The sequence below is a fragment of the Ailuropoda melanoleuca genome, chromosome 6 (assembly GCF_002007445.2).
Source record: "Ailuropoda melanoleuca isolate Jingjing chromosome 6, ASM200744v2, whole genome shotgun sequence".
In the NCBI taxonomy this organism is placed as follows: Eukaryota; Metazoa; Chordata; class Mammalia; order Carnivora; family Ursidae; genus Ailuropoda; species Ailuropoda melanoleuca.
In genome coordinates, this window is record NC_048223.1 from 104915640 (window position 1) to 104942220 (window position 26581).

The 26581-nt window shown below is 56.7% G+C and overlaps 1 protein-coding gene across 2 annotated transcripts in view; it reads right to left on the reverse strand.

Annotated features, from left to right (window-relative positions):
* The window catches only part of COL17A1 (collagen type XVII alpha 1 chain), a 50536-nt gene that overhangs the window by 9695 nt on the left and 14260 nt on the right, over positions 1 to 26581 (reverse strand). Inside the window, exons 6-37 of one of the 2 annotated variants that reach the window (XM_034663236.1) lie at positions 26314 to 26361; positions 25162 to 25197; positions 23754 to 23801; positions 22070 to 22213; positions 20652 to 20810; positions 19808 to 19879; positions 19437 to 19508; positions 18618 to 18686; positions 17367 to 17528; positions 16921 to 16989; positions 15814 to 15858; positions 14726 to 14920; positions 13974 to 14195; positions 13678 to 13707; positions 13467 to 13493; positions 12069 to 12095; positions 11906 to 11968; positions 11013 to 11117; positions 10239 to 10301; positions 9578 to 9613; positions 9007 to 9060; positions 8728 to 8763; positions 8212 to 8247; positions 7431 to 7493; positions 6224 to 6259; positions 5888 to 5959; positions 5083 to 5109; positions 4084 to 4119; positions 2135 to 2170; positions 1818 to 1898; positions 704 to 739; positions 103 to 180 (exon numbers count right to left, since the gene is read on the reverse strand). In XM_034663236.1, the coding sequence (XP_034519127.1) occupies positions 103 to 180; positions 704 to 739; positions 1818 to 1898; positions 2135 to 2170; positions 4084 to 4119; positions 5083 to 5109; positions 5888 to 5959; positions 6224 to 6259; positions 7431 to 7493; positions 8212 to 8247; positions 8728 to 8763; positions 9007 to 9060; positions 9578 to 9613; positions 10239 to 10301; positions 11013 to 11117; positions 11906 to 11968; positions 12069 to 12095; positions 13467 to 13493; positions 13678 to 13707; positions 13974 to 14195; positions 14726 to 14920; positions 15814 to 15858; positions 16921 to 16989; positions 17367 to 17528; positions 18618 to 18686; positions 19437 to 19508; positions 19808 to 19879; positions 20652 to 20810; positions 22070 to 22213; positions 23754 to 23801; positions 25162 to 25197; positions 26314 to 26361 (2283 nt within the window). Of the gene's footprint in view, positions 1 to 102; positions 181 to 703; positions 740 to 1817; positions 1899 to 2134; positions 2171 to 4083; positions 4120 to 5082; positions 5110 to 5887; positions 5960 to 6223; positions 6260 to 7430; positions 7494 to 8211; positions 8248 to 8727; positions 8764 to 9006; positions 9061 to 9577; positions 9614 to 10238; positions 10302 to 11012; positions 11118 to 11905; positions 11969 to 12068; positions 12096 to 13466; positions 13494 to 13677; positions 13708 to 13973; positions 14196 to 14725; positions 14921 to 15813; positions 15859 to 16920; positions 17002 to 17366; positions 17529 to 18617; positions 18687 to 19436; positions 19509 to 19807; positions 19880 to 20651; positions 20811 to 22069; positions 22214 to 23753; positions 23802 to 25161; positions 25198 to 26313; positions 26362 to 26581 lie in introns of both variants that reach the window. The other variant, XM_019809556.2, reaches the window with a different exon arrangement.

Genomic DNA, 26581 nt, shown 5'->3' on the forward strand with positions numbered 1-26581 from the left:
AGGATGACGCACTGGCACAGCTGCTACGGGCCCCCAGCGCACCGCCACCCATCCCACTCCCGCCTGGCGTCACCTCGCCCCGGAGAACACGGGGGCACTCACGGGCAGAGAGGAACTCAGAGATGGAGCTGCTGCTGCCCATGAATGATTCTCCAGCAAGTCCTCGCTCCCCGCGTGGGCCTGTGTGAAGGACACGGGGTCAGGTGGGCACCGTCTGCAGCGACTTGCCCTGCTTTCCTTCTGGAGGGCCCAGAGCCGCGCAGGGACGTGGGCCCGGCCAGAGAGCCAGCTGTCAACATTCCTGTTTACAGCCCCAACCGCCCGGGAGCAACTGGACCAACTTTTCCTAAGCCGGTTTTTTGGCGTTTGGATAAATCACTGGACAGCGGCACAGTGATCAGGGTCTGGTCATAAGAGGCGTGACACCCATGCAATAGCCAAGCTTGACCCTGACCAGGGGGCCACAGAACCTCGGCTCCCTGTCCAGAGGACCCCTACCTTCTCAGAAACACAGGAAGGAGAGGGGTTTCCCCTTGCAGTTGAAGCCCTGCGAGGCCCTTGGTGAAGCACCGGGTCACCCCCTCTTCTCCCTTCCCCAAATGCAGGTCTGTCACCTCATTAAAGATGGGGTCCCAAGTCCAGCCTGGGAAGGAAGCCTTCCCCGCTGAGCCCACAGTCCTACATTCTGAAAGGATGGACATACCTTGCTGTCCAGGGAGACCAGCTGGACCCACAGGACCTGGAGATGGAGTCAGGAAGAAAAAGCTTTACCAAAGCTCTAGGGTCACAGTTCTAGAAAGAACTGAAGAAAGGGCAGGTGTCCGGGGACACACAGAGCTTCCTCCCAAGGCGTGGAACAGGGGCCCAAAAAGGTCAGCTTGCTTACTTGAGAGCAACAAGCAATGTGAGGCCAGCCCTGTGGTCCGTCCCATGAGAGTTCATCTCCCGAACCCCAAGGCTCTGCCCCCCGTGGTTAGGGACTTCTCAGCACCCTCAGCACCCTCCCCTCACTGGAGTGCAGCGGGACAGAAGATGGATCCACGCTTGCGTTGGTTGTATAAAGTCATCTATTTCATTTAAATGTAAAATTTTTTAAATTAAAAAAAATGGGGCGCCTGGCTGGCTCCGTCGGAAGAGCATGTGACTCTTGATCTCGGGGTCGTGAGTTCCAGCCCCACGTTAGGTGTAGCGATTATTTAAAAAACAAAGCAAAACAAACAAAAAAAATACTTTAAAAAATAGATATAACAAAATCACAGGTATTTTGGAAAAATAGAAAAATGTATCACCTATAATCCTTTAACTGCAAACATTTTGTTTTCCTTACAGCATATATTTTCCTCATCTTGTAAAGATACAGGCGCGGCCTCAGAGGACACACGCTCCAGCATCGTGCGCTTCTCAACAGCTCGACGCCTTTGTGACTTTGTAGCGATCTCACTGTGGCTGGACAATGTGCAGACGGTTTCTCCGAACAGATTCCTAGCATTTTTGTTGCCCTTAATGCACTTTATCAAGTTGTTTTCCAAAAGGTGACAAACTGAAGTCACACACAGGTTCCAGGGGTGGAAAGTTCTGGGCCGAATTCTGCCTCTGCTGCTGCTCGGCCGAGTGACCACAGGTGAGTAATGCACCTGCCTGAGCCTCCACGGGGGCTGTGGGGGCCTGGGGTACCTGCTGGGATGTGACAGCCGCTCACTAGGCTGGGCCGGAAGGGACTCCTTACTCTTCCTGGGGTTCCTCCTTGGGGTTCGGGATTTGAGCAAACACGGCTATCCTCAAATGCAACCTCAGAGTAAAGCAAGAAAATGACTGACCTGGGGCACCTGGAGGGCCCGGTGGTCCCATGGCTCCAGGAGGCCCCGGGGGGCCTGGGACAGTGATCGTTGATGACCCCTCTGAAAACAAAGCACAGGAACAGGGACCCTCACTCTTCTTGCTCAGAGGCACTGGGACCCAGGCCAGGCTGTGGGCGGGTCAGGCTGGTGCCACCTGCCCACGTGACCTCTTCCCTGAGAGTCCCCCTGCTGCCAGAAGCACCGACTGGCACTGCCCGAGGGTGCCCAGGCAGAGCCAGGGCAGATGTCCAGGACACGAGAGAGACAGAGGATGACCCCCTCCTGGGCCTGCCTACCTGAAGTCATGATCCTGCCTGGAGCTCCGGGTTCACCTGGGAGAGGAGGAAACGGGAACAGTTATTCCCAGACCAGTCAGCGGCTCCATAAATCATTCCCAAGGCTTCCCGTGGAGTTTGAGAGCCTCCTGCGCCTTGACCCTGGGGCTAAAGGCACTGTAATGAACCGCGGGGGAGCATGCAGGGGTCCTGGGGCCGCATCTGGCTTCCTGGCCCCTTCGGCTCTTGGAGGCAGCCCGCACTCTGAGGAGGGGCTTCCTCTGAGGAGGAGGGAGAGTCTCCCTTTCCGCCAGGCTGGAAGGACGCTGACCGGGAGTCCTCCCCACTCCCACGCTGGGCCTCTCAGGCTCTGCCTCAGATGGAAGAGCCCAAGAGGCCGAGGGACAGAGGCGGAGAGCCTGGGAGGTAGAGCCTGGTCCCCAGAGTGTCCCCAGGCTGCTATTTCCTGGGACGGTAGTGGAGGTTGTGCATAGTAGAAAGGGGGACAGGCTGGGAAGTGGGGGAGAGCCCAAGCTGCACAGAGACTGACAGAGTTCCTTCCTGTCTCTGAGAGGGTCGAAAATGCAAATGTGGGGGTGCCTGGGTGGCACAGCGGTTGGGCGTCTGCCTTCAGCTCAGGGCGTGATCCCAGCGCTCTGGGATCGAGCCCCACGTCAGGCTCCTCTGCTGTGAGCCTGCTTCTTCCTCTCCCACTCCCCCTGCTTGTGTTCCCTCTCTCGCTGGCTGTCTCTATCTCTGTCGAATAAATAAATAAAATCTTTAAAAAAAAAAAAAAAAGAAAATGCAAATGTGGGTGGGAGACTTCCACCAAAAGAGACAGCGGCCTCTGTGTGCTATCCACCATTCCCTGGGGTCAGGGTCAAAAGGAGAAAGCGCTGGTGTTTGCTCTGTTGGGACACACCCCAGTGTTAGCTGAAACGTCCACCTCAGTGCACGGGGCGGGGCGGGGGGGTTCTGAAATCCCTCTTGGACAGGAAGTCACAGGCCCTAGAAGGACAGGGTGACTGGTATCCTCAGGGATCCCCAAACCTAGGAGTCTCTTCCTAAAGGTGCCGTCAATCCATGAAGAGATCTAGAGTCCCCAAGGTCTGTCTGCCTGGGATGTAGGAACTCACTTGTTATTATTTTGGAATTACATTTATTTGTTCCAAAAGAACTCCCTGGCTCAACTAGTCATTGGGAACAGTTTCTGGAAAGTAGTCATTTCATTCTGAGGGTCTCCCCAAGATGATAGTAACTGCTCACAACAGCACAGATCCACACAATGTCAGCACTCAGGAACGCGGCGTCAGAGGGACAGGAGAAAGACTGTCCCTGAGCACTGTTTCCCCCTGGCCTGGCTCGGGGTTGGCATCTAGGGTTGCAGGACTGTACAGTGGCGGAGGAGCGGAGCAGGACGAGCGTGCCCCCTGCATGTAGGGGTACCACACTGGCCCCGGTCGGACCCTTGCAGGGAACTTCCCCTCTTGGAACTCAGACTTTGGCCTCTGAGGGCCATCGAGGTACTCCTCCCCACCTGCGTCAGAGCCCCCGCTAGAAAAGGTCGTGGGGTGTGTGGGCACACGGAGGCCTGTGTGAATGGGGAGGTCCCTGTCCCAGGGAAGCCCAAGCCTGAACAGGGACGTTTTAGAGGCAAGCCAGGAGACAGAAACGCTCTGAGAGGCAGCACCCATCCAGGTCCTCCACCCACGCCTGGAGACATCTGGTACCAGGCAAGGCTCAGGACCACAGGGGGCAGGAGGTGTGGGGTCGGGGCGGAGCTCGAGGATTCAGGGCTCAGTGGATCAGCAAATCCCTGGCTCCCCTGCGTCACTGCCCTCTGCTGAAACCACTAGGTGCCACTGTTGATCCACACTCCAGCCAGACAGGGGCTCCCTCCTGCCCCTCTCCCCCCTCCGGCAAAGATGGCTAGTAAAAAGGAAGAATATCTGAATTGGAAAGTCACTTACCTTTAACTCCTGGGCGGCCGGGGCTGCCAGGAAGTCCTGATGAGATTAAAACAAGTTAGTGCGTGCGGCTGATGAAGGGCCAGCAATTCCAGGCCACTGGGCAGTACCTGAGCTCGTCCCGGGAGCAGCCCCCAGGGCCCAGTGACATCCACAGAGCCACCTGGCTTTGCCTTCTGCTTTAGCCCCCGGGGGGCGGGGGGGAGGCCTCAGGGAGCACTTGCTCTGAGCCCTTCTCCCTCTCGGGGAAGTGGGGCAACCGCTGGGCTTGAGGGAAGCAGAGGCCCACGGACACGGCTTTGGGGGATCCCAGTTGGTCTGAGTTAGGAGCCCCCCCATAGCCTGGAGAACAGCCATGGTCCCCACGCTCCCCAGCAGCGGAGGGGAGTGGGGGCTGGACTGCTTCTGCCCGCCTTTGTCTGCTGAGCCCTACCAGGGAGCATCTGAAGGAGGCGCCGTACACTCACCTTCTGGGGGGGCTACCTGCTGCTTACTTTCATTTAACATCTTTACCTAATTTCCCTTAGAAGTTGGGGGGCCGGGCGCGGTGACAACTTCTCAAATCCAAATGGGTAAACCCCAGTGCAAATGGAGGACAGACTCTGCCTCTGAGCCTGGCCCAGGGAGACTGGGCCCTTGACAGAGGGGACCCCCCCTTCCTGCCCCGCCAGCAGGAGAGGAGGCCTCTGTGGGGCCAGTGCAACCCCTGTGCTTGGATCTTCCACTTGGGGCTCCTGCACCCCGGACCAGGCAGGCAGAACCAGCAAATAATTTAACTTCGGTTCTCTATGCTGCCTTTCTAGATTGTTCTGTGTGTATTTTTCCTTCCTAAGGTGTTTCAGTGTTTCTTAAGATTCGCAGTGAAAGAACCTGAACCAATTTGTGTGGGGGCGTGGCGGGCAGGGCAGGGAGGGCAGGAAACTCTAAGGTGACTGGAGAGAAAGCCGGAAGCAGGAGGCCGGGCAGGTGTCATCTGGAGTTGGGAGGGACTCGATGACTCACCCTGAGGTCCCTGAGGTCCTGTGAGACCTATGGGAAAGAACATGATAGAGAGAGAGAGAGAGGTATGAAGGGCTGAGGAGCCACACCCTTGGCCAAGGGAGGACAGACTCCAGGGTCCTCCCAGCACCGGACAAAGAGTTCTTTGGACTTTGCAGTGACATGACCACTGCTCCGTCAGGCGATGGTTCTTAGCCTGCTTGGGGGTCACACCCTTCGGCATCTAAGAGCCAGGAACTCACCAAGCCCATACACCATGGATCCCCAATGCTGCCTCCCAAGACCCCCTCCCTTGGTGCTCCCTATCTGAGCCCCCCCCCACCCAAATGCTGCCCTGCCCTTGCAGCTCTCTTGGCTTGCTGTGGTCTGACCTCCTGTGGCCTGTGGCTCTTGTTCCTGTTGGGCCTTAAGTGGAAACCCTAACAATGGTCTCTCTTCTCAGACTGAGGGGTATTTGGTGAGGGTCCAGGGATGGCCAGAGGGGAGAAGGCCAGAGGGGAAGCGTTCAGAGGAGCAAGGTATATAGAAATGGCCTTGAACTCTGCAGTTTTTGAGGTTCCTTGCTCCTTTCTAGAACTCCTTGTTTTCTGTTAATCTGTTCATTGTCAATCTCTCTCCTCCAAATTGCCAGAGTTGGTGACTCAGAGGGATCAGGACCCACGGTCCTTGTGCACGGCCTAAGTCAGCCGCTGTGCCGGCGGAGACGCCGGAGGAAAATGGGATAGGGCACACGCACTGGCGTGTACACACAGACGCACACACACCCACACACACTCACGGCGGTGGCTCCCTCGTCCCTCTCTGTTACCTGGCTTTCCTGGGTCTCCAGAAGGCCCTTGCGGGCCGCGGGTTCCAGGCATCCCCATCAGACCTTGTTCACCTAGAGAGGGCATGACCAACATAGAAAGGTTTTCCTTTTAGGAAAGCTGAACAGCCAGCACATCTGAGCCTCTGGTTTCTTGGGGTTTTACTAAGTAACTTGCTAGCCGGGGGAAAGGGGAAGGGGAGTAAGACCTGGGCCTCACAGGGTCCACGTGATGCGTGCCCTGCCGGTGTTGTGATTCAGGGGACTGGGCACTGCCTGCTGGGACGTGGGCAGGGCAGGCCCAGCAGCAAGTGTGAGGAGAGCAGGGCAATGACCCACCTCTTGGACCCTGGTGTCCGTCGGGGCCAGCGGGTCCTAGGAAAACAACCACAGCTCATCAGTTACCCCAGGAGCAACTTCTGGGCCTGCCTCCCTCGAATGCCCTGCAGCGCCTCGGCAGGCTGTCTCCTAGGTGGGAGCCCGCGCGGCCCCTCCCCCAGCCGCCAACCATGGAAGAAGCCGTCTTTGGGACCCCCCTCTGGATGCCACTTTCTCGCTGGCCTCTTCGCCTCAACCAGGAATTGTGTGTTTTCCTGCAGAGGATTAACAGGTCGGCAACCCCCCACCGCCTCCCCAGGGCCTAGTGTGCGACTCTGTGCCCACCAGACACTTAGTATGTGTCTGCCTCCTTCGCTCGAGGTCCTGGGAGTCGAGGTCCTCCAAGTTCTCCTCTCCTCTGCTCTGGACATTACACGAACCTCTGTCCGAAGGGGCGTCCCTCCTGAGACCATGCCTCTTTCTCCCCACCCCCACCTTTGTCTTTCTTCACTCATGTTGTCTCCACATGGAATTTTCCAAACTGACCACGATGAAATCTTCCTACTAAGGCCATATGAAACGCCCCCTCCTTCATCCCTCTAGTTGGAAGGAACCTCTCTCCGCTGTGTCCTCAGAGCACTCTGTACCTTTCAGGGCACCTGTCACCCCATACGAGCTTTATCTCCCCTTGTGGGAGGTAAAGCGTCGGACTTGCCCCACAGGGCATCCTGTGTACGTTCAGAGCTTCCCCTCGCTGTTAAATGAACAAGGAAGTGAACACACCACATCCCCCCTGGTGGAGCTTCGACCCTTTGGGACTTGGTGCTAAATGCTCAGCCCTTGGAGGGTCCGTGGCCAGCTTCCATGTCCTGGGTGACAAGCACCGTGCTGAGCATCAGAGAAGGCTTACACGCTGGATCTGTCTGACACCAGCTCTGGAGTACAAGGGCTGGCCTGGAACACGACGGCTTCCAAAGGACCTCGATACTCATCTGTCCTCCCCAGGGCCCAAGTGGCTTAGAGGCAGGGACCAGTGTGGATGGGCCACCAACCCCCCATCAGTGAGAAAGCCAGAGACGACTGCCCACGGGCCTGCACACAGGCCTTCTGCCAGGGGCCCACGGATTGGAGAACAGGAGAGACAGCTCTAGAAGCAGGCTCTCCACTCTCCGGCCATGACGACTGGCAGGGGGGCAGACCAGCGCACCTGTTCCTTTGGGACACTCACCTACTGATCCTTTAGCTCCAGGCTCACCCACAGCACCAGGCAAGCCTCTCATGCCCGGCTCACCTGCAAAGGAAACGGGCTAGCTGCCTGGAGCCTCCAAGATATGCGTGTTTGACACTTATTGGACGCTCCTCCCTCTCGTCCACCCCCAAGACTGCCACCTGCCCAGCCAGGGAGCTTGAGGTGACAGAGGCTGGGGACACAGCTCTGCTTAGCAGCGACGGTCAGGGTCCTGGGGCGGCGGGTGCGGACGGGCTGAGAGCCAGGCCGGGGCTGAAGGGGCACACGGCTGACTGTTACCCTCCCCACCCCCCGCCGGCACCGCATGGCTCCCCTTGAAGCCCAAGCGCCCTTGCTCCGGGTTCCATTTTCGGTCGTTCAAGTCGGCAGGCAGTTAAGGGGATGGGAGGCTCACAAGGAGCCTGAACGCTCTGCTACTTTGGGAAGAGCTTCATTTTCCCAACTGGATTCCCCCCAAATAATCCAAGACAATCAGACTCCCTCTTCCGTTCCAAACATTTACCGTCTGGACTATACGTACGTTTTGATGCTGCTTTCCAATCCCTTCACTGCTTTATTTTATCTAGTTTTTTTTTTGTTTTTTGTTTGGTTTGGTTTGGTTTTTGGGGTTTTTTGTTTGTTTGTTTTGGATTACAAGTTTTCTGGATATTTTTTAGACAGAAATTCTGTCTCACACTTCGGTATTTCTTTCCACCTCCAGGGCCCAGTGGATTTACAAGAGTCTTTAACGGATCACAGCAGATGCCCATGCAGGACTGACCTGTGAGGCCTCGGGGTCCTTTCTCTCCCTGGTCACCTGAAAAAAACACAGGCAGGGCAGGGGGGCAGGAAGCATCAGTCAGGAGCCAGGAAAATCCCCTCAATCAGCGAGAGGGACCCCCGACGTCCGATAGTTGTCACTGTGCCTGCAAGCCACGGCCAGAAGGATGTTGGCGAGAACTGGGTGAGAGCTGGTGAAGCCGAGGAGCGCGCCTGCCCTCCCCCAGGGTCACCCACAGACCGACCCCAGCCCCTCCTGTCACTCAAGTGGGCACCACAGTGCAAGGAGCGCCAGGCTAGAGGGGACAGGCCTCCACACTGTGTCCTGGCCCCCAGCGGACCACCCGACCGTAGCACTGTGACATGGCTGCTCTGTTTCCCCTCTTCCTGAGTGTCCCGAGGTGAGAGGCTGGGCTAGAATGAGCTCTCAGACACACCCCAGACTCGGAGGCAGGGGTCCTAGCTGGGTTCCTAGGAGTCAGGCAATGATGGGGATGTCTGAGCAGCGGCAACATACCTTTGGGTCCTGGTGACCCCAGAGGGCCTTTGTCACCTGAAAAGGTAATAGACAACTCTGTGTGAAGAGCCCAGGGTGGGGGAGGGGACGACCAAGAAAGGGCAGTGTCTGTGTGTGGAGACAGGCTCTCCTGCCATCCTGACCCCCCCCGCCCCCCGAGCTCACGTACCTGTCAGCCCACATCCACCAGACCCTCCCTGCCCCCCAGACCTCCTCCTATGAGTGAGAGGCATCTACAGGGTGCCACCCCCTTCCCCCCAAGCCCTCTCCCAAGCTTACCTTTGATACCAGGGAGTCCAACTTCACCTCGGAGCCCTTGGGAACCTATAGGGCCTGCAAGCAAAGGAAGCCATGTGGGCAGATGAGCGCCCAGGGCGGAGGGGCGTGTGCAGGGGCACACACAGGTGCACACACACCCTGGGGCAAAGTCAAGGGCTGCTCTCCGCAGATGCCTCCCCACGTCCCTGCTCCCTCGTCCCGGGCCAGCTCCTTGCCCACGTTAACCAGGCCCAGAGGTAAGGTAAGGTAAGGTGGGCTGCAGCTCCAGGTTCCCACAGCAGCAGAGGGGCTCTGGCCCCCAGGGAGGTGGCGGCGTGGGGACTCTGCTCAGGGGCAGGACAGGGACTGCGTGCTGCTGAAGCTGCCAGCTGCCGGAGCCAGGTCGGAATGGCTCTCACTGGAGCCACTGGGAACCTGACCTCAGCTTTAGGAGACACACGGACAGACGGGACTTTTGGGTCTCTCGAAGTCTCACTTTATAACTACTTCTTGCTTTAAAAAGGTTTTTCCCTTTGGCATCCCTTTCTTTTCCCCAGAAATATATTTCCATTTATATAAGCAGCACACTGACCTGGGAGACCCCGTGGGCCAGGAGAACCACTGGAACCTGAGAAGGAGGACAAGACAACCGCCATCAGGGGCAAGGCGCAAACCAGGACATCCGGCCCCGCAGTGAAGAGCAGGCGTGGGGCTCACTTCCCGCTGACCCCTAGTCAGTGGGTCTGAGGAGGACCCCAGTGCAAAGTTCGCCTTAGGGAGGCAGCTGCAGCTGGTGGGATTGAGAGACCCCTGCTTCTTCGAGGTCAGAGTAAAACATCCGGGCCCAGCGGCAGCAGGGAGGAGAGTTGGCCAGATGGGTGTCAAGCTGAGAAGGCCCCATTTGCCCTGAGTTGTCCAGACATGTTGCTTTTGAACGAGTGCTTCTGGGTGCGAGTCAGGTGAGGAACTTGTCTGACTGTGGACTTCCTGACCCATCCACCTACTTAGGACCACATAACAGGGCCACTGAAGAGAGATGGAAACATGGTCCCAAATGTCCATGAAGCCAAAAATACAGCCCCAGTCCTGACCCGCAGGGACTCCTTTGTGGGGGGACACTCTCTGGGCCCACGGTCCCTGCACAGGCCTGGGGCAGTAGCTCAGGGCTGCCGGGATCCCAGTGCCTGGACCTCTGGGAGCCATCCTGGTCCTGGATGTGGCAAATCTGGGTTCTGTCCTGGCACCTGACTTACCTTTGGGACCCACAGAACCTGGGACGCCGGGTGGGCCCTGAACACCGGGTTCACCAGCAGCCCCTGGGGAGAAAGGAGAGGCCCCCTCAGTTTGGTTGCCCACCCAGGTGGGCAGTGTCATTTGGGGGGACACCTCCCAGCCTGCTGGTGGTCTCTGATCCATCTGACACCCCCTTGAGGCCACGAATCTGCACACACCTTCAGTTTCTGCCCTGCCTCTGTGCTCCAGGAGGCCTGGCTGGCACCTGGCAGGGGCTCAGTATTGGTCACCTGGTTGAACAATATTTTTAAGGGAAAGTGAAGCTAAAAATAAAGCTTCTTGCTCCTGATCTTTTGGCATTTTGAGCATTTCTGGTGTCTGTGCTCGGTTTCCCCTGATAAAAGCAGACTCACGGTTAAGAATCTAATTGTAAAATGTTCCCCACCTCCTCCAGGGCTGGGTCTGTGTCTCCTTCCCTGCCTAGTTCCAGCCATGAGAGGTTGGAGTCCCCGCGCCCTACTCTGCCTTCAGCCCGGCCCTGCTCCCTGAGCGCTTCACCTCGGCCCTGACGCAGCGCAGCCCTCCTGGGAAGACCCTTTCTCCCCATGACCACGTGACCACATTCTTCGTGGATTCTGAGCACTGCAGGGTTCTTAGCTTCACACCCGAACCCACAGCCCAGCCCACATCTCTTCGTTAAAGCAGGGTCTTTGCAGGGCCCACCACGGAGCCCGGCTTGAGGCAGGTGCTCAGCAAAGGCGAGTGAAAGGAGAGAGGAAGGAAGAGCCTCTTACCTCTGTCTCCTTTCTCTCCAAACCCAGGAGGCCCTGGTTCACCGCGAGGTCCCATGGGACCTTCTCGCCCTCTCTGGCCCATGGGTCCCTCCATGCCCGGCTCTCCTAAAGGAAGGAACAGCCACCTCAGAGTTAGGGCCCTGTGCCATGGCTCAGGGCTCCGTCGGCTGCATCCCGCCGGCAGAACGCCTGCCTGGAGCCTCCACACCGGTCTCCCGGCTCCTCCCCTTACCCCGCATAGCCCAGGCTCAACCCAGAAGCTAGAACAACCCTTAGGAAATGCAAATGGACCACAACCCCTTCTGCCCCAAACTTGCAAATGGTTTCTTAACTCATTGGGAGGAAAAGCTGAAGTGTTACCACAGCCTCCGAGGCCCCACAAGATCAAGAGGCCCACCGCGCCTCCACCGGACACTCGGGCTTCTGGTGGGCTCCGGCCAGGCCTCCCTCCTCCCCCTCACTGCTCCTTGACCACGGCGCACCCTCGCCCCAGGGCCTGGGGCCGCTCCCTCGGCCTGGAGTGTTTCCCCCCACATTTCCGAGCCCCGGCTCCCTCACTCCCTTCAAGTCTGTTCAAGCCCGTTCAAAAGACACCTTCTCAGTGAGGCCTTCCCTGACAGCCTTATTTAGCTCTACCCCCTCGGGGCTCCCAGCGCCCTGCCTGGCTCTGTCTTTCCCGTTTCACCATCCACGTCTGACCCTGCTCTGTGCTTCACTTATTTGTCATGTCTGTGGGCTTTCTCCCCAACCCGAAGATGAGCGTGGGTTTCTGGTTTGCTCACCAATGTCTCCCCAGCTCCTGAAACAGAGCATGGCACACAGCAGGCACTTAAAAAACACCTACTGAATCAATGAATGAATAAGGCAACACAAGAATGGACAGAGGTTCTTACCCACACTGCCTTTTTGTCCCTTTGGTCCTTCCGGACCCGGGTGGCCCAAGAGCCCAGGGATGCCTGTGGAGATACAAGAATACCTCAGCCCTGTTTTCCCCCAGAACCGGAAGCCAGGGCTGAGCCGCCCGCGACACGAGCAACGTCATCAGAGGTTACACACCTGGAGTCCCAGGGAGACCTCGGTCACCTGTGAGGACAGAGAGAAAAGCAAGAAGTCAGAGGACTCGGGCCTGCTACCTCCAAGAGCCACCAGTAGGACTCAGGTAGGATTGCCGAATTTAGTAAATATACAGGATGCACGTGAACACTGAGTATATTTGTAGTCTGTTTAATACAACATCTACATCGTGAAAAATTATTTATCTGCAACTCAAATTTAACGTCATGTGTTTTATGGCAACCAGAGAGTCAGGGACTCTAGGACCAACCACCCTCATGGCCAGCACGGTCAGGAGGGCTGTGCGGCCTGCAAGCTGGAGGCTTCAGGAAGAGGGTGCATGCAGTGACCCAGGAAGAGAAGTGGAAGGCCATCAGGTGGAGGAACCCCCATTCCTGCACTGGGCTCTCTTGGGAAGAGAGGTAAAGCTGGGGATGGAGGGCCAGCCCTGTCATCTTGGTTCTCAGAATGGACCATGCATGCTGGCCTCAGAACCACCCGGTGATCAAGACCCTAGACTCCTGGAGGCACCCACAGCTGCTGAATCAGAGATTCTGGGAGCGGGGCCCAGCATCTTCTGGCCGTTCTCCTACACACTGACGTTTGTGAGCCCCACTCAGCTAGATCAAGGGGTGCTGCTGTGTCATTGGGATCAGAAACCTCTTCTGCCCACGGGCCTGTCCCACTGGTTGTCAAACTACGTTGCTGAGGAAATAGATACATTTCCTATGGCATGTGAATGTGTGTCACGCAAGTCAGCGCACGACTGTTCCCCAACTAACGCTGTGGGGCCCCTTTTCCTGTGACTGTGTCCTGCCTCCCTGCTACACTGGCCTCTCCCTGAAGGCGGGTGGTGTTGCCCCTACTGGATTCCCCCACAGGAGCCCTGTTTCCCACTGCCGGGGGTCACCTCCAGCCTCCCCCAGCTAAGACCCCTGGGAGCAGACTGCTCACCTGCAGTGGTGGTTCCTGACCTGGGTCATCCCCTCCCCTGGGCGAGGAGAGATCCAATCCCAGAGGATTGGATTCCTGGCATCTGGGATTGGATCCCTGGCAGGGCCCAGGAATCTGTATTTCTAGAAAGCTCCCTAAGGACTGTGTAGAGTAGCAGACCCTTGGGCTGTCCTTTGGAGCTGAGGGAGATGCACGCCCTTGGTGCATTCCGAGTCCTTGTTAGGGAAGTCCCGAGACCCCTGAGGAGGGACGAGGGACAGTGCTGCCCCAGAGACATAGAGCACTGCTTTGTTACCAAACCCCTGACTCCAAAAGCCCAAGGGTCTGCAGGTCCTACACGTGGAGAGTTGGCCAGGAAGACAGGGTGTGTGGGACTCCGACCCTAGCCAATTGCCTTAAACCAACCCTTACTAATATTTCAGGGCAAAATCGCCACATTTGATTTACCTTTAGGGCCTTGACTTCCCATGTCACCTAAAATCAGAAAGATACAAAAACTGTGAGATGGGGTGAGCACCCCAGGGCCATTCTCAACCGTCCTGACAGATACGGTAAGATGTTTCCACTGCTCATCCTTCCGTTTGGAAAATTTCCACCCAGAAACCCCCGTGCAAGGGCAGGAAAAGAGACTAGGATCAGGGCTCAGTCTACCCAGTACCTTTCGGGCCGGGGCTTCCTCGGAGATTTCCTACAAGGGAAGGTACACCTGGAGTTAGTGGCACATCTTGTGTGGGCCACACACGTGCACACACACAGACACACACGAGGGGGACTGCCGTGCTACCGGGGAAGAAATGGAGGCAGGCACTAGCACCCAGACTCTAAGGTGGACTAGCTGTGTGACCTGGTGCCATTCTCCTAGACCGGCCTCAGTGTTCCCTCCCAGTCCCCAGGCGGACCCAACCAGGAGCGAGGAGCGTGGGAGGCCGGGGCTCTGCCCTGCGCCGCGCTCACCGCTTTCTTGTTCTGCCATCAGCCTGTCCCTCACGAACAGCCAGAGTTCCTCCTGACTGTGGCCGTCCAGCCCCAGCTTCCCCGCGCCTGCTCCCGCGCCCGGGGCAGCGCCCTGCAGCCGGTCCTTGCTGGCGCGCTCCACCGTGTCCTTGTAAAGCAGCACGCCGCCCCGGCTCTGCTCCAGCGCGGCCACCCGCGCTTTCAGCGCCCGTACTTCCTCCGCTGCAACGGGGGCGGTGGGGTGGGGGGACGGGGCGTCAGCCGGGCCGGGCGCGCCCCGCCTGGGACTCTAGGGACATCTTGATGGAATCCGTCCAGAGGGCACCTGTCCCGACTACTGCTGGAGAAACCTGGCCTGGGAGTCGGCCTTCATGTGAGGTTGGGACAGCGCAGGCCCCCTCCTCCTCCCTGGGGCGGGGCCCAGAGGCCACGCAGAGACCCACACGGGGCGTGGGAAAGGTGAAGAGCCAAGGGGCTACAAGAAGGCCCGGCCTGGTCAGCAAGGGCAGCCAAATGCTTGCCTAGCAGGCTGTTCAGGGACTGCGGGCCCGGGCTGGGAGCCACACCGGGACACCAGCTCGGCTGCCCAGCGGCTTTGGGACCCCGGCCAGGTGCTTCTGGAGCCTCAGTTTGCTCATCTGCAGTAACAAGGGGTCTGCACCCATCCTCTCTGGTCCCTTCCTCCTTCACACTCGGGATGTGCGGACTGCACGGGCAGTGGGGCCTGTCGCCCGGCCCCCGCTGTCACGTACCTAGAGCGATGAGGCCAAAGAGCAGCCCCAGGAGCAGCAGCCAGGTGAGCAGCAGGCCCAGCAGCCACTTCCACCAGCTGCAGCAGGAGCCGCAGGGGCACCAAGCTGGCGCCGCCCCCCACGGGCCCCCGCCGCCCCCGCCGCCGCCGCTGCCGCCTACACCGCCAACGCCCCGGTGCTTGTAGTTGTGGATTTCTGTGGACGACAGAGGAAGGGGAAGGGGAATACAGCAGGCTCGTGCCTCTTTGCTCCAAATTCTCTGGCTTTTGGGGACTTCCCAGGGGCCTGAGTGAATGCTGGTCGGGGCGGCAGCGCCATGGAGGAGGAGACTGGCTCCCAGGGGAACATGAGGCCCTGGCTGGCGAAGAGCACCCGCTGACCAGCCGGGTGTGCGCCAGCAGGAGTCCCTTCACCTCGGCTTCCTTCCTTATAAGATGGGGTTAAAAGCCTGCCTCCTCCTCAGGAAGTTGTTGAGGACGGAAGGCACGGAAGGTGGTTAGCACAGGACGCAGCGCGGAGTTTAAAAAGCTGGATAACGACCACGGATTTGCTACAACCTCCTGCATCTGATGATGGCCAAACCCAGAGCGCTCCCACTGCTCCTTCTTTGTAATCCCTGCGGTGCCTGGAATTACACTCAGCACCTAAGGCGGGAGGGGGGGGCAGGAAACTTTTTTTTTTTTTTTAGTGAAAAGGGTTTTTAGTGTCTACAATGGACTATGACCCTTGCCTATTTCTCTCTCAAGACTGTGGAAGCAAGTGAGTTAAGAGTAAAGGGCTGGAGATGTGCGTGGGGTCTCAGTGGCGCTCTGAAGCCCAGGCAGGGGGTTCTGCGAGACACAACGGGGGCTCCTGGCCTGCTGGGAGACCCTGCGCCCTGGACGCCACCCAGAGCTGAGCGCCTTCTGCAGGCCTGCTCCAGCCCTCAGCCTGCGTCCCCTGCTGCCTCTGCCGCCCTCCACCCTGCTGCCTTCAGGCCTTCAGGGGAAGGCGTGGCTGCAGGTGGGGGGAGGGGCGGTCATTTGTTCCATTCATCACCACCAACCCCGTCAGCTCCTGTCCCTGCAGGACCTGCTGGTGTCACCCACCTGCAGAGGCGGCCTTGCCCTTGGTGGACACAGTCTTCACATCTCCTGGAAGGCAAACACCGAGAACGCAGGTTTGGACCTGGGCTTTTCAACTACAGGAGCACACAGGATAGCCTGTGAGCTGACTGTGGGCAGAACTTGAGGGAAATATGCCATCCAAGCAGCACCAGGCAGCGACACTCACTCACTCAGTCCTCCTGATGGGGTATTTGCAACAATTCCATCGAGAAAGACATGGCTTGACAAGCAATTAATGGGCGGGGGAAAGCAGGGTCTTAACCTTCTTGTGACCTTCAATCTTTCAAGCCCAAGACATTTTTGGAGTTCCACGTTAGGGGTGACATTCACATTCAAATGATAAATGTGCTTATGAGAAAGGACTTTTGATTTCTTGGTTCAGGGACTGTGAACACAGTCCTCACCTGGGGCGGGGGTGGGGGGCTAGCGCAGGAGCCCCTCCTGCTTATTGACCACTGACTGTTTCTGGGCATGGGTGAAGTTTCCTGGGAAAACTGTTGACAGCTTTCATCGGATTTTGGAAAGGCTCTTTTGTCTCCACAGCCCCACTTCTACCCCTAAAATGTAAGTCTTCAAAGTAAGCATTTCCTTAGCGTCAGGCCTGCTGAAGACGATAATGGATTGCATTTGCATTTTGAAAAGATGTTCTAGGACCCAACTTTTCTCTTCCTTTACTGACCGCCCTGAAATCAGTGATCTGGGGAGAGTCTACACAGCCCAGAGCATGCGGAGAAACGCAGTTAATGGGAGAGAATCCAAATATTTGGGAAGGAAAAAAATAAACATAGCAAGAGCTTTGTAAAGCATTTAGTAGTAGTTCTGAAAATGATGGGAGTAAACAGAGAGAAACAATCCCACCGGAGACGTCGGACACACCCCGGGAAAGCGTCTGCTGCAGGCAGTCACCCACACACACGCACCCACGAGACCACTGTGGGGCCAGGGCCTGGCTCTCTGCATTTCTAACAGGCTCCTGGGTGGCGCCTGTCCCGCAGGGCCAGAGGCTGCGCTCTGAGTAGCGAGGTCTCGGAAGATAAATGAGAGGCACACAGACCCAGGTCAGAGGGACAGCCTCAGGCCTCCTCTCACCGTTAGCTTCTGACACCAGGCACGTGTCCGTAGTGTAGGCAGCTTGCTTTTCCTTCTTGAGGGTATCATCTGAAAAAGAAGCTGTGCGCATGGGCCATGATCATCCGGGGTATTCTGTCCTCAGTCCCCGCCTGCCCCAGAGCGGCTCCTGCGTGGACCCTGGGTAGGAAGGGGGCCCAGCTTTCCTGGGTTAATCTCCCACGTCTGTGCTTGCGCTTACACTTCCTGTTGCCCAAAGACCCCTCTGGGAGTGTTTTGCCAGAATTTTCCTGAATGTTTATCTAGATCCTGGAACACACTATTCAGGCGGGCACTCTTCATTTGAATGGGGGGACTGTGGTTTTCTTATTAAAAGGTCTCAAACCACCATGCTGGGACATTCGGTCTCCTGCAGGGTCTGCCTTTCTTCTGAAACCTATGTAGCGCGACCCCCTCCCCCCTCGTACTTGCAGTGATGCTGGCCGGGGAAGCAGTGAAGACCTTCCCGCTGTCCTTGGTCATGATCAGCAGTTCCATCTCCTTCTTGGCCGGCGTGTTGTCTTTCTCCAGGATCAGGAATTTGCAGTCCTTGTGCAGGAGATCATCACTCTGGACATTTGTGGTACAGGCTGGGGAGAAAAGGAGCCGATAAGGAGGATGACAAGGGAGAGGGAAGAAATGAGCAGAAGAGAAAGGAGGAGGAAGAGCAGAGCTGAGAGGGAAAGAGAGAGATCAGTGGGTACGTCTGCGGGCCTCCTGCTCTTGCTGACAGGGGTTACTAAGAAGCCTCCTGGGGACCAAAGGCACTCTCCCCTGCCTGGCTGGGCCTGGCCATCAGGAGGTCAATGCCAGAAGGGCTGGGCGGCTGACCTCTGATGCTGTCTTCCCACCCGGATGTTACAGGATCTTTAGAGAAAAGACCACAGTCCCCTCGTCAGGCAGGCATGTCTTTAACATGATGGGTTCATTTCTATCCTTCAGCCTCGAGGGTTCCCATCCTGGAGGCCGGGGGCGGGGGGTTCTTCCTGACCACCTGGTCTAATGTGCACACACTCCTGTCTCTTGGGAGCCGCCCATTTCTTCCAGGGGGTGTTATTCTCTGCCGTCCCCTCCTGTACTTGTCTCCTTGTCTACCCGTCCTCTCCCCTGCAGCGGTCAGCCTGGTGAGCGCGGGCGTCTAGTCGCCTTGATCGCGCCTGTGCTCTGGCACGGAGACAGCGTCTCCTACAAAGCAGGTGCTCAGTAAATCTTTATTGAATCAACAAATTGTCGAATAGAAGGAAGCAACAGGATCAGAGCGATGGAGGAAAGAACACCCCAGCTGCGCTGAGCCCAAGTGGATAAAGGACCTGTTGGAAGTGTCTGTGGTGGGGTGGTAGCTTCTAAGGGGCTCCCTGGTTCTTAGCCTGGGGGACACATAACAGAAGCAGGCTGGGGGCTTCCAGACACCGCTGGGGACTGGCGTGCAAATGCCTGACCTTAGGCAGGTGTGGAGGGTGGAGCTCCCTGCCCCAGCCCCTGGACAGGAAAGCCAACGTAGGGTCAGGGGCACACCCATCTCTGCTCCGTCATGACAACTGGGAGGACTCTGGGGTGAGTCACAGTTACAGACCTCAGACGGGCAATGGGTTCTACCTCTCCTCCCATATAGCAGGTGGCAGTGCGGAGCACCTTTCCCTCTGCACAAGCCTCCCTCGGCACCCGGGGACAGCGCTCACCCGCAGAGGTGGACACGCCAGTGCTCACGGCGGCGGGGCTCTGGGGCAGGTTCTTCTTCACACCATACGCTGCAAGAAAGGAGCCACTGAGCGAGCAGGGCCAGGGTGAGAGGGCGGCTCCACGAAGCTCAGAAGCAGCCTGACCAGCCCTCGCAGCCAGGCAGCCTCTCCAGGTGAGAAGAAGAGGACAGTAAGAATAATAAAATGAACAATAATAGTGAAGGCAACTCTCTCCAGCCACAGGGGCAGTAATGAATTTAGATGAACTTTTCTTTGGTGTAATCCTCATCCTTTTAGAACTATTCCAAAATTCCTCCTCCTCCATGAAGTCCTCCTAGGATTCCTTCCCTTCGGAACTCCTATAACCCTAACACCTGCTCTGTATAACTGGATTCGTCCTGTCTTGTAAGATGCCCAGTTGTTTCATGTGTATTAGACTCTCTACGCCCAGTAAACAGTAAGCAAGCTGAGGGCAAAGGCTAAGGTCCACACCTCTTCTGCTCCCCCTGCCCAGGCTTGCACAGGGATGCACCATAAAATCAGCCTGACCTGGGCCAGTGCAGCAGTGAGACAGGGATATACAGGTGACACTCCATAGCATGGGCTCCCCTGTGGTGTCCCTCATGTCTGAGCCAGCAAATGACAGAGGTTGGCATCTCTAGGTTGGGAGGTGGGGGGCTGCTTTTTTGGTGAGAAAGGTTGACTGATTTTTAGAGACATTTTGGTCCCTCCAGTTCAGTTACTGAAAAGGGAGATTGTGAGTTACAGCTGCCAAGAGGTGTCCCCGCCGGGCCGAAGCGCCACACCTTGGCTACAGACCTGCGGAGGCGGTGGCCGTGCTGTGGGACAGGGTGGATGAGCTGGGTGCCAGGTTGTTCTGCACGCCGAACACTGTGAAAGCAATGGAGGACAGGTGAGCATGGCGGGGGGCAGGGGGGGAGGCTTAGCTCAAGGCAGCCCCCGGATCCCCCCCCATCACTTCCATGATGGAGGCCTTTGCACAGGACAGATTCTCCAGCGTTCCCAGTTCTCCCATTACGAGGGACACCAGGAGGTTTTCATGCCCCATCACGCTTGGGGGCAGAAAGGACATTTCTGCGGAAACCACTGTTTTCCTCAGCAGGAGGGAGGATTGCTAACTTTTTAAGCAAACGTTCTGAAAAAGGCGACGCAAGCTGGCAGGCACTGACCTGAGGAGCAGGTGCTGACCCCGGGGTGCAGCGTGGGAGAGCAGGATGCCATGTTGTTTGGAACTCCGAAGACTGCAGGGGAGGAGGAAGGCCAGTGAGAGGGATGTCGGGCCCAGAACTTGGAGAGGGTGGGTGGGGGACAGGGGCACAGAAGCCCCAGGAGGAAGGGCAGGGCTGCATTACTAGGTTTTGTTACATTGCTGGTTTTAGGAAAATCTTGGGCTCTTGCCTTGCAACACAGAACCAAACTGTCTGTGGTGTGCCTTGGGTCCTAGCCAAGGGATGGTCCTGGGGTGGTCAGGCCTCAAGTGGACACGGCGTCCAGACAAAGCCCCTCTTGTGAGTCACCACTTCGCAGAGAAGGCATCTGAAGCCCAAAAAAGTTAACTGATGCGCTCATGGCCCAGTTTTATCCACGTGGAGTGAAGCTAGGTGCTACCCTGTGCTACGTCGTCCTTCGTAGAGCAGACCCACCAAGACAAACACCTGGATACTGAGCTCAGCTGGGAAAACCTTGGGACGCCAGAAAGCCCCTCGGGGTGGGTGGTTCAGTGCTGAAGCATCTGCCTTCGGTTCAGGTCGTGATCCCAGGGTTCTGGGATTGAGCCCCGCATCGGGCTCCCTGCTCAGCAGGAAGCCTGCTTCTCCCTCTCCCACTCCCCCTGCTTGTGTTCTCTCTCTCTCACTGCCTCTCTCTCTCTCTCTAAATAAATAAATAAAATCTTTAAAAAAAAAAAGCCCCTTGGGGAAGCCATGGGGAGGGTCAACACCAGAGGGGTCCCTTGGCTCTAGGTAAGGGTGCCAGGGGCTCAGGGGTGGGAGGGGAAGTGCCCTGTACACGTACCGGATCCTGCAGAATAGGCGTTGGTGTTGAGGAGGGACGAGCTCTGGGTTGTCACGTTGTTGTGATAGGTCCCCATGGAGGACCCGGCCGGCAAGGTGGAAGACCACATGTGGGAGGGAAGGTTGGCGTCCAAGATGGTGGCATCATAGGTGCCGGACACTGGAATCGGACAGGCACGCCCACACCCCAGTGAGAGACGAACCGGCACTCTGTGCTGGGGTGACCCGGTGGAGCGGGGGTGCCAGCACTTTCTCCTGGCTTTAGTCCTGAAGGTCCCATGGCCGGGAACTCCCTCAGTCCAGGGAAGTTGGTCAGCCCACTTCCATCCAAAACCTTGGAGCTGGTGAAACCTTGATCTCTTGTATTAGAAATTCTTGCTGGCTCTTGGTGAAATCTGAAGTAGGTCAGTTTTACTCTGGGGTCTGCCTATTTTTCCAAGATCCCCTTCCCACTCCTGGTGTGCCAGAGTGGTGGGGACCAATGGCCTCTCCATCTGTTGCTGATTCCACCTTCCCAGATGCCTGGGAGCCACAATCCCACACAGACTTCTAGGTACACGGCAGGCGCAGACAGCAAAGGCCTGGGTGGGTGACCACCCTGCGCCGAGGGCAGCCTCCCCTGGAAAGCACCCGTGACCATCCCCACGTGCCCACCGGACCCAAGGGCCACTCCGCCCCAGCGAGGGGGTTGGTGCTCCTTCAGATCTGAAGCCGATCCTGCCTCTTCACTGTGCAAGGGGGAGCTGGCCATGCAGGTCCGAAAGACTGCCCCGAGGTTGGAGGTTTGGTTTTATATTTACAAGACAAGAGAAAGGTCGGATCTCAAGGATTTTCTCTTCTTTCCAGGAGTGAAAGACAGAAAGCTCTACATCATAGCACCACGGGCTTCTTTCCTCCTCTGGCTCCGAGGATCGGCTCTTCATCTCTCTGCCCCCCACCCCCGCCCAGAACCCACCTTGCACTTGGTAAGCATGTGATCTCAGAGGGTTCCACAACACCCATCCTACGTGACTGTGATCTCCTGGTTATGGGTCTGGCTTCCCCCAGAGGCCCTCACCTCCACGACTGGTTGTGTCTCATCTGTCTGGCTTCTCCTCAGTGCCACATAGAGGAGGCCCAGAACATTCACTGAATAAATGAATGAAAATACTACAAGTGCCCCCTGTAGTCTTCATTTGGAGAACCCAGGCAACACATTCCCAAGAGAGGTCAAGAATGTCCTGGGCGAGAATCTCTGGGATCCAGAGCCCAGCTACATGCTCACGGGATGGTGGAGCAGACAGGGTGCAGCCCACGAGGTCACGCAGCACGAAGCGCGACCGCTCGGTACCTTGTGAGGTCGCGGCTGAATTCCAGGGCCGGGGCAACTCAGCCCCCTCACTCCCTTCCCTCCACGGCAGCCGGGACCCCGGGACTCACCCGACTGGGAGCTGGCCGTCACCATTTTGGTCTCCACCATGCCTTTCTTGGGGATGGGGAGGGTGTTGGAGGAGTTCCGGGTGGGGCTCACGCTGGCTGAGCGGCTCCCCTTGAGCAGACGCTTAACATCATCCAATTCCGTCCCTGTAAGGTAATCCCCGCATTCCCATGAGGCCCAGGAGTCTCTCCCGAGTCCAACCGCAGTGGGAAGAACATTAATGGTATCCTGCATAGGAGGGGGGACAGCAACCGCTTCACATGCTGGGATATTTTTGGTCAGCCTTACAATTTTTGCATTTTGTCAATTTAGGGCACTTATCAAGCTGGTACTTTTGTAGTATTAATGGCCTCATCAATACAGCGCCTCCACGGAGAGGTCCTCGGCTTAGATTTCCTAATTAGACCTCATCAGGCACCACAGGGAGAATTCTGTGGCTGGAAGACCCGGTCATCCTGGATTGGGGGACTCAGGGATTTACACCCAGGGCAGTGAGACAAACCAGATCCCTTGAAACAAATGGTTCAACAGTGGGCTCATCCCCTGCCAGGGCACCTCGAATGCCAGGTCCCTGACCTTGTAGGCTCTGGAATGTCACAAGGAATCTGTGGCCCATAACTCCTTAACAGTCTGCTGCTCTGCGTGAGTTCAAGTCCATTTGGCCACTATTACCTGTTCGTAGGTCACCGACGGATGCCAGCTCCCTGTGCCTCCCCACGGGACAAGTTAGGAGAGGAGGAAGGTATCATGCGAGGGCAGCGAGTAAGAGACAGATAGGTTTGCACACAACACGTCCCGGAGGACTGCCCAGGCACCCCCTTCCCCAAAAGCTCCATCCTTGGCTCAGCCCCGCCCAGACAGGAAGGACTCTGGGGAGACAGCATCGGAGCCCCATGGCCCAGGGCACGGAGCTCTCTGGGCCATCCCCTGTCTCTGATTCCTGGGCCAACCAACCCGGCTCCTTCTCCTCCTACTCCTTGTACTCGGCTTCCACCCTATCAGTCGAGTTCATTTCAAAATGTCAAATCACAGGGACTGGGAAGTTCAAACTCTCTGGGGCGCCTGGGTGGCACAGCGGTTAAGCGTCTGCCTTCGGCTCAGGGCGTGCTCCCGGCGTTATGGGATCGAGCCCCACATCAGGCCTCTGCTATGAGCCTGCTTCTTCCTCTCCCACTCCCCCTGCTTGTGTTCCCTCTCTTGCTGGCTGTCTCTATCTCTGTCGAATAAATAAATAAAATCTTAAAAAAAAAAAAAAACCTCTCACACTGCACTTACTTCTGATTCTTCTCCAACCTTATGTACTCTATCGGGTCCCCTCCTGCTCCTGTTGCTGGGGCCACACTGAACTTTCCTCCAATGGCTGAGCATAGGTTCCTCAAATGTCTTATGTCAGGGCATCCCACAAAACCTTCAGTCTCCTTTCAAGGGACGCTGACCCAGGAGGGTTTCTTTGGCTCCCTGCTCCTTCAGCTTCCAGAAAGGTCATGGTGGGTTGGTTTACTACCACCCTATCCGCAGCAGAGAACAGGAGGAACTCAGCTCCTGACCCCTGGCACCTCAACCAGGGTCCCTCTCACAGAAGACCCTTTGACATGTTTGATGATCGAGTGACCCCCCCCCACACACACACCATGGTGACCCTGGATTCCCAGATCCTTTGTTTTCAGACAGACGGTGACCACTTACATCGGGTAGAAGGGGACGCGCTCTGCAGTCGGACTCGGATTTCACTTTCTGTACAGGGAAGACATGGAGAAGGTATAAATGAAGGGGCTTGGATCACAGAGCCCGACCCTGAGCTCTGAGCAGCAGAAAGAAATGTGGGCGGCTCAGAGACCTGTCCTGGGAACAGGAAACCTAAGTGTGTCCAGAACAAGTGCTGCTTAAAAGGAGAGGCCCTGTCCCCACCCCCCAACCTGCCCACTGCACACCTCCCAGCACCTAGAGATGCCCTGATGAGATGGCAGCCTGAGCGGGAGGCTCGATCACCAGCAGCAATGACGGACCCCTTTCCCAGGGCCCATCTCCCAGCTGCTCAAACCAAGCTGCTCTCCTGCTGCCTGGGTCTCTGATGCCTGGGAGAGAAATCTAAAACCCACACCTTCTACTTAGCCACTTGCGCCTCCTCTGGGCAGGAAACAGATGGTTTGACATTATCAGTTAGCTTCAGGTGGCCCGCTGACATCTCTCAACTATTAGCCTAAAGTTGTGGGTGGTTGGTGTGTTCCTAACTTATGAGTTACTGATGCAATAAGGCCCCTGGAAGTCTAGAGTGATCACGGAGAGCTACCGGAGCCCGGGCAGAATTCTGCCTTCAGCACAGCCTGGACACGCTGCTGCTCCCACCCTCACCAGATGCATCTGGGCCAGCTCTCCCCAGGACCCCATTTCCCTCCTAGAGCTTATCCTTATGCATGGGCAGACGTGCACTGGGCAAAACTGTCATGGACCCCTCTGTCCCCTGGAATAATTTGAAAAAGAAGGACTGGGGCGCCTGGGTGGCACAGCGGTTAAGCATCTGCCTTCGTCTCAGGGTGCGATCCCAGCATTCTGGGATCGAGCCCCACATCGGGCTCCTCTGCTAGGAGCCTGCTTCTTCCTCTCCCACTCCCCCTGCTTGTGTTCCCTCTCTCGCGGGCTGTCTCTCTCTCTGTCAAGTAAATTAATAAATTAAACCTTTAAAAAAATTTAAAAAAATAATAAAGTGTACAAAAAAAAAGGACTTTTGTTCATTTTTCACTACATAAAGGCAATTACAATGCATCTTGTTAAAGTCAACCAGGAGATTCCAAGTGAAACCAGATGTTGGCCAGCACTGTCATAATCCACAGAACGAACCACTCCCCAGGCAGTTACCAGGTGTTTGTGTCCTTGCTTCCACTTCATGTTACATCAGTGCCCCAAACTACCCTTCCCATCCTGATGGGGCCCACGGAAGAGTCCCAGGGCACTGTAGGCTCCCTGAAAGCAGGAACCATGCCTTGTTTATGCTTCTCCACTCCTCCCATTTTCTGGCTCAGGTCTAGACATGCATATTAGATGCTCAGGAAAAAACTTGTTGATGACCTGAACCGAACGCAGCCACAGAGCTCACCTCGTGTTTGGCTCCTTCCTCTAGTTGAAGAAGATGCTGAGGAACAAAGAAAAGTAATCTTAGGCATAGAAGAGGTGGCACACTAGGTATTTTTGACCTGGAAGGAGGTCTGTTTGAGTGGGGAGAAGAGAGAGCTTTCATTGTGCGTTTATATCCAGATGGGAGCCTTCCCCTAGGTCTCTACTAACACTGTGTAAAGCCTTTGTAAAGGACTCCAAACTGAGTGTCTTGCCCTGCCTTCTTCCCGGAGCTCAAGCCCTGTGCCTCCCACTTCCTCCTTGGGAGCCCCGCCTGGAAGCTCGGCTTCAGGACCAGATGACGGAACGTGGACAGTGGAGGCCCCCACCTGGCTTCCAGAGTTCAATCACTGGCCCCACAGTGAACCGCAACCACCTGAGTTTGATCATGGATGCTTAATAACGATGACCACATAGCCACAGGGCAGAGTGAGTTTTGCAAGGCTCTGATGCATTTAGAGCGCTAGCGAAATGAAGGTTAAGTTAGCTCACACGTTAGCGTTAACGAAACTAATCATTTGGAAGCCTAGTCATAGTTGTTGGGGCTGGTGGTCTACACCAACCAAATATATTAAAAAAACAAAAACCAAATAAACAGCCAGATCTTCCCTTTAGCTTTTTGTTAGAGACTGCCTTGGTCTTCCTGCTGTATGCAAAGAAGTAAAATTATAATCACTGTACAATGACCATATCGATTCATATGCACGGTGCGACTCCCAGAACATGGACCACAAACTCGAGGCCAGGTGAAGAGACAGCCCGGGGTTTCGGTTGGCATCAAATGTGCCCCTTTGCAGCCCGCTGCGGCAGACGTGCTGGGATGTTCGCCACGGGCGATGCGAACCCCTGCTCCTCTTTGCTGGGAGGTCTCTGCGCATCCCGTGGAAGGACAAACCCTACAATTGTTGCCTGGCCTTAGGGGCTCCCCTGTCCTAGTGCGAGTCTCTCGTGGGACTAACTTGCCATTTCGGTAGCTTCACAAGCATCAGCTAAGGCAGCCGACAGAAAAACTGATCAGCAGGGGTCAAAGTCCTTTCAAAGGAGCCACTGAACTCACAGTGTCCCCCCACCCCTGACCCCAGGCATTTCCCCAGAACCTTTGACCCTCCCTTCAGAAAATGAGGAAAGCACCTACCGAACTCCTTCCGAGGGTACTCCGGAGAAGAGTTGCCACTGGAGCTCCCTGCAGAGCGAGAAAACCCTTAGTACACATGGCCACGCGAGGCGGGGCTCCGGAGGAGGAAGGAGCGCAGCGGCCCCGTCTGAGCGGCCAGGAGGACGCGGTGCCTGGCGGCGGGCTCGCTCCTGAAATAGGCCAGGCCTGCTGGATGCACTTGTGGCCGTTCACCCTGATCACTGATCGACTTCGGGTGGCGAAGGCTTTGGACACAGGAAACCAGGAG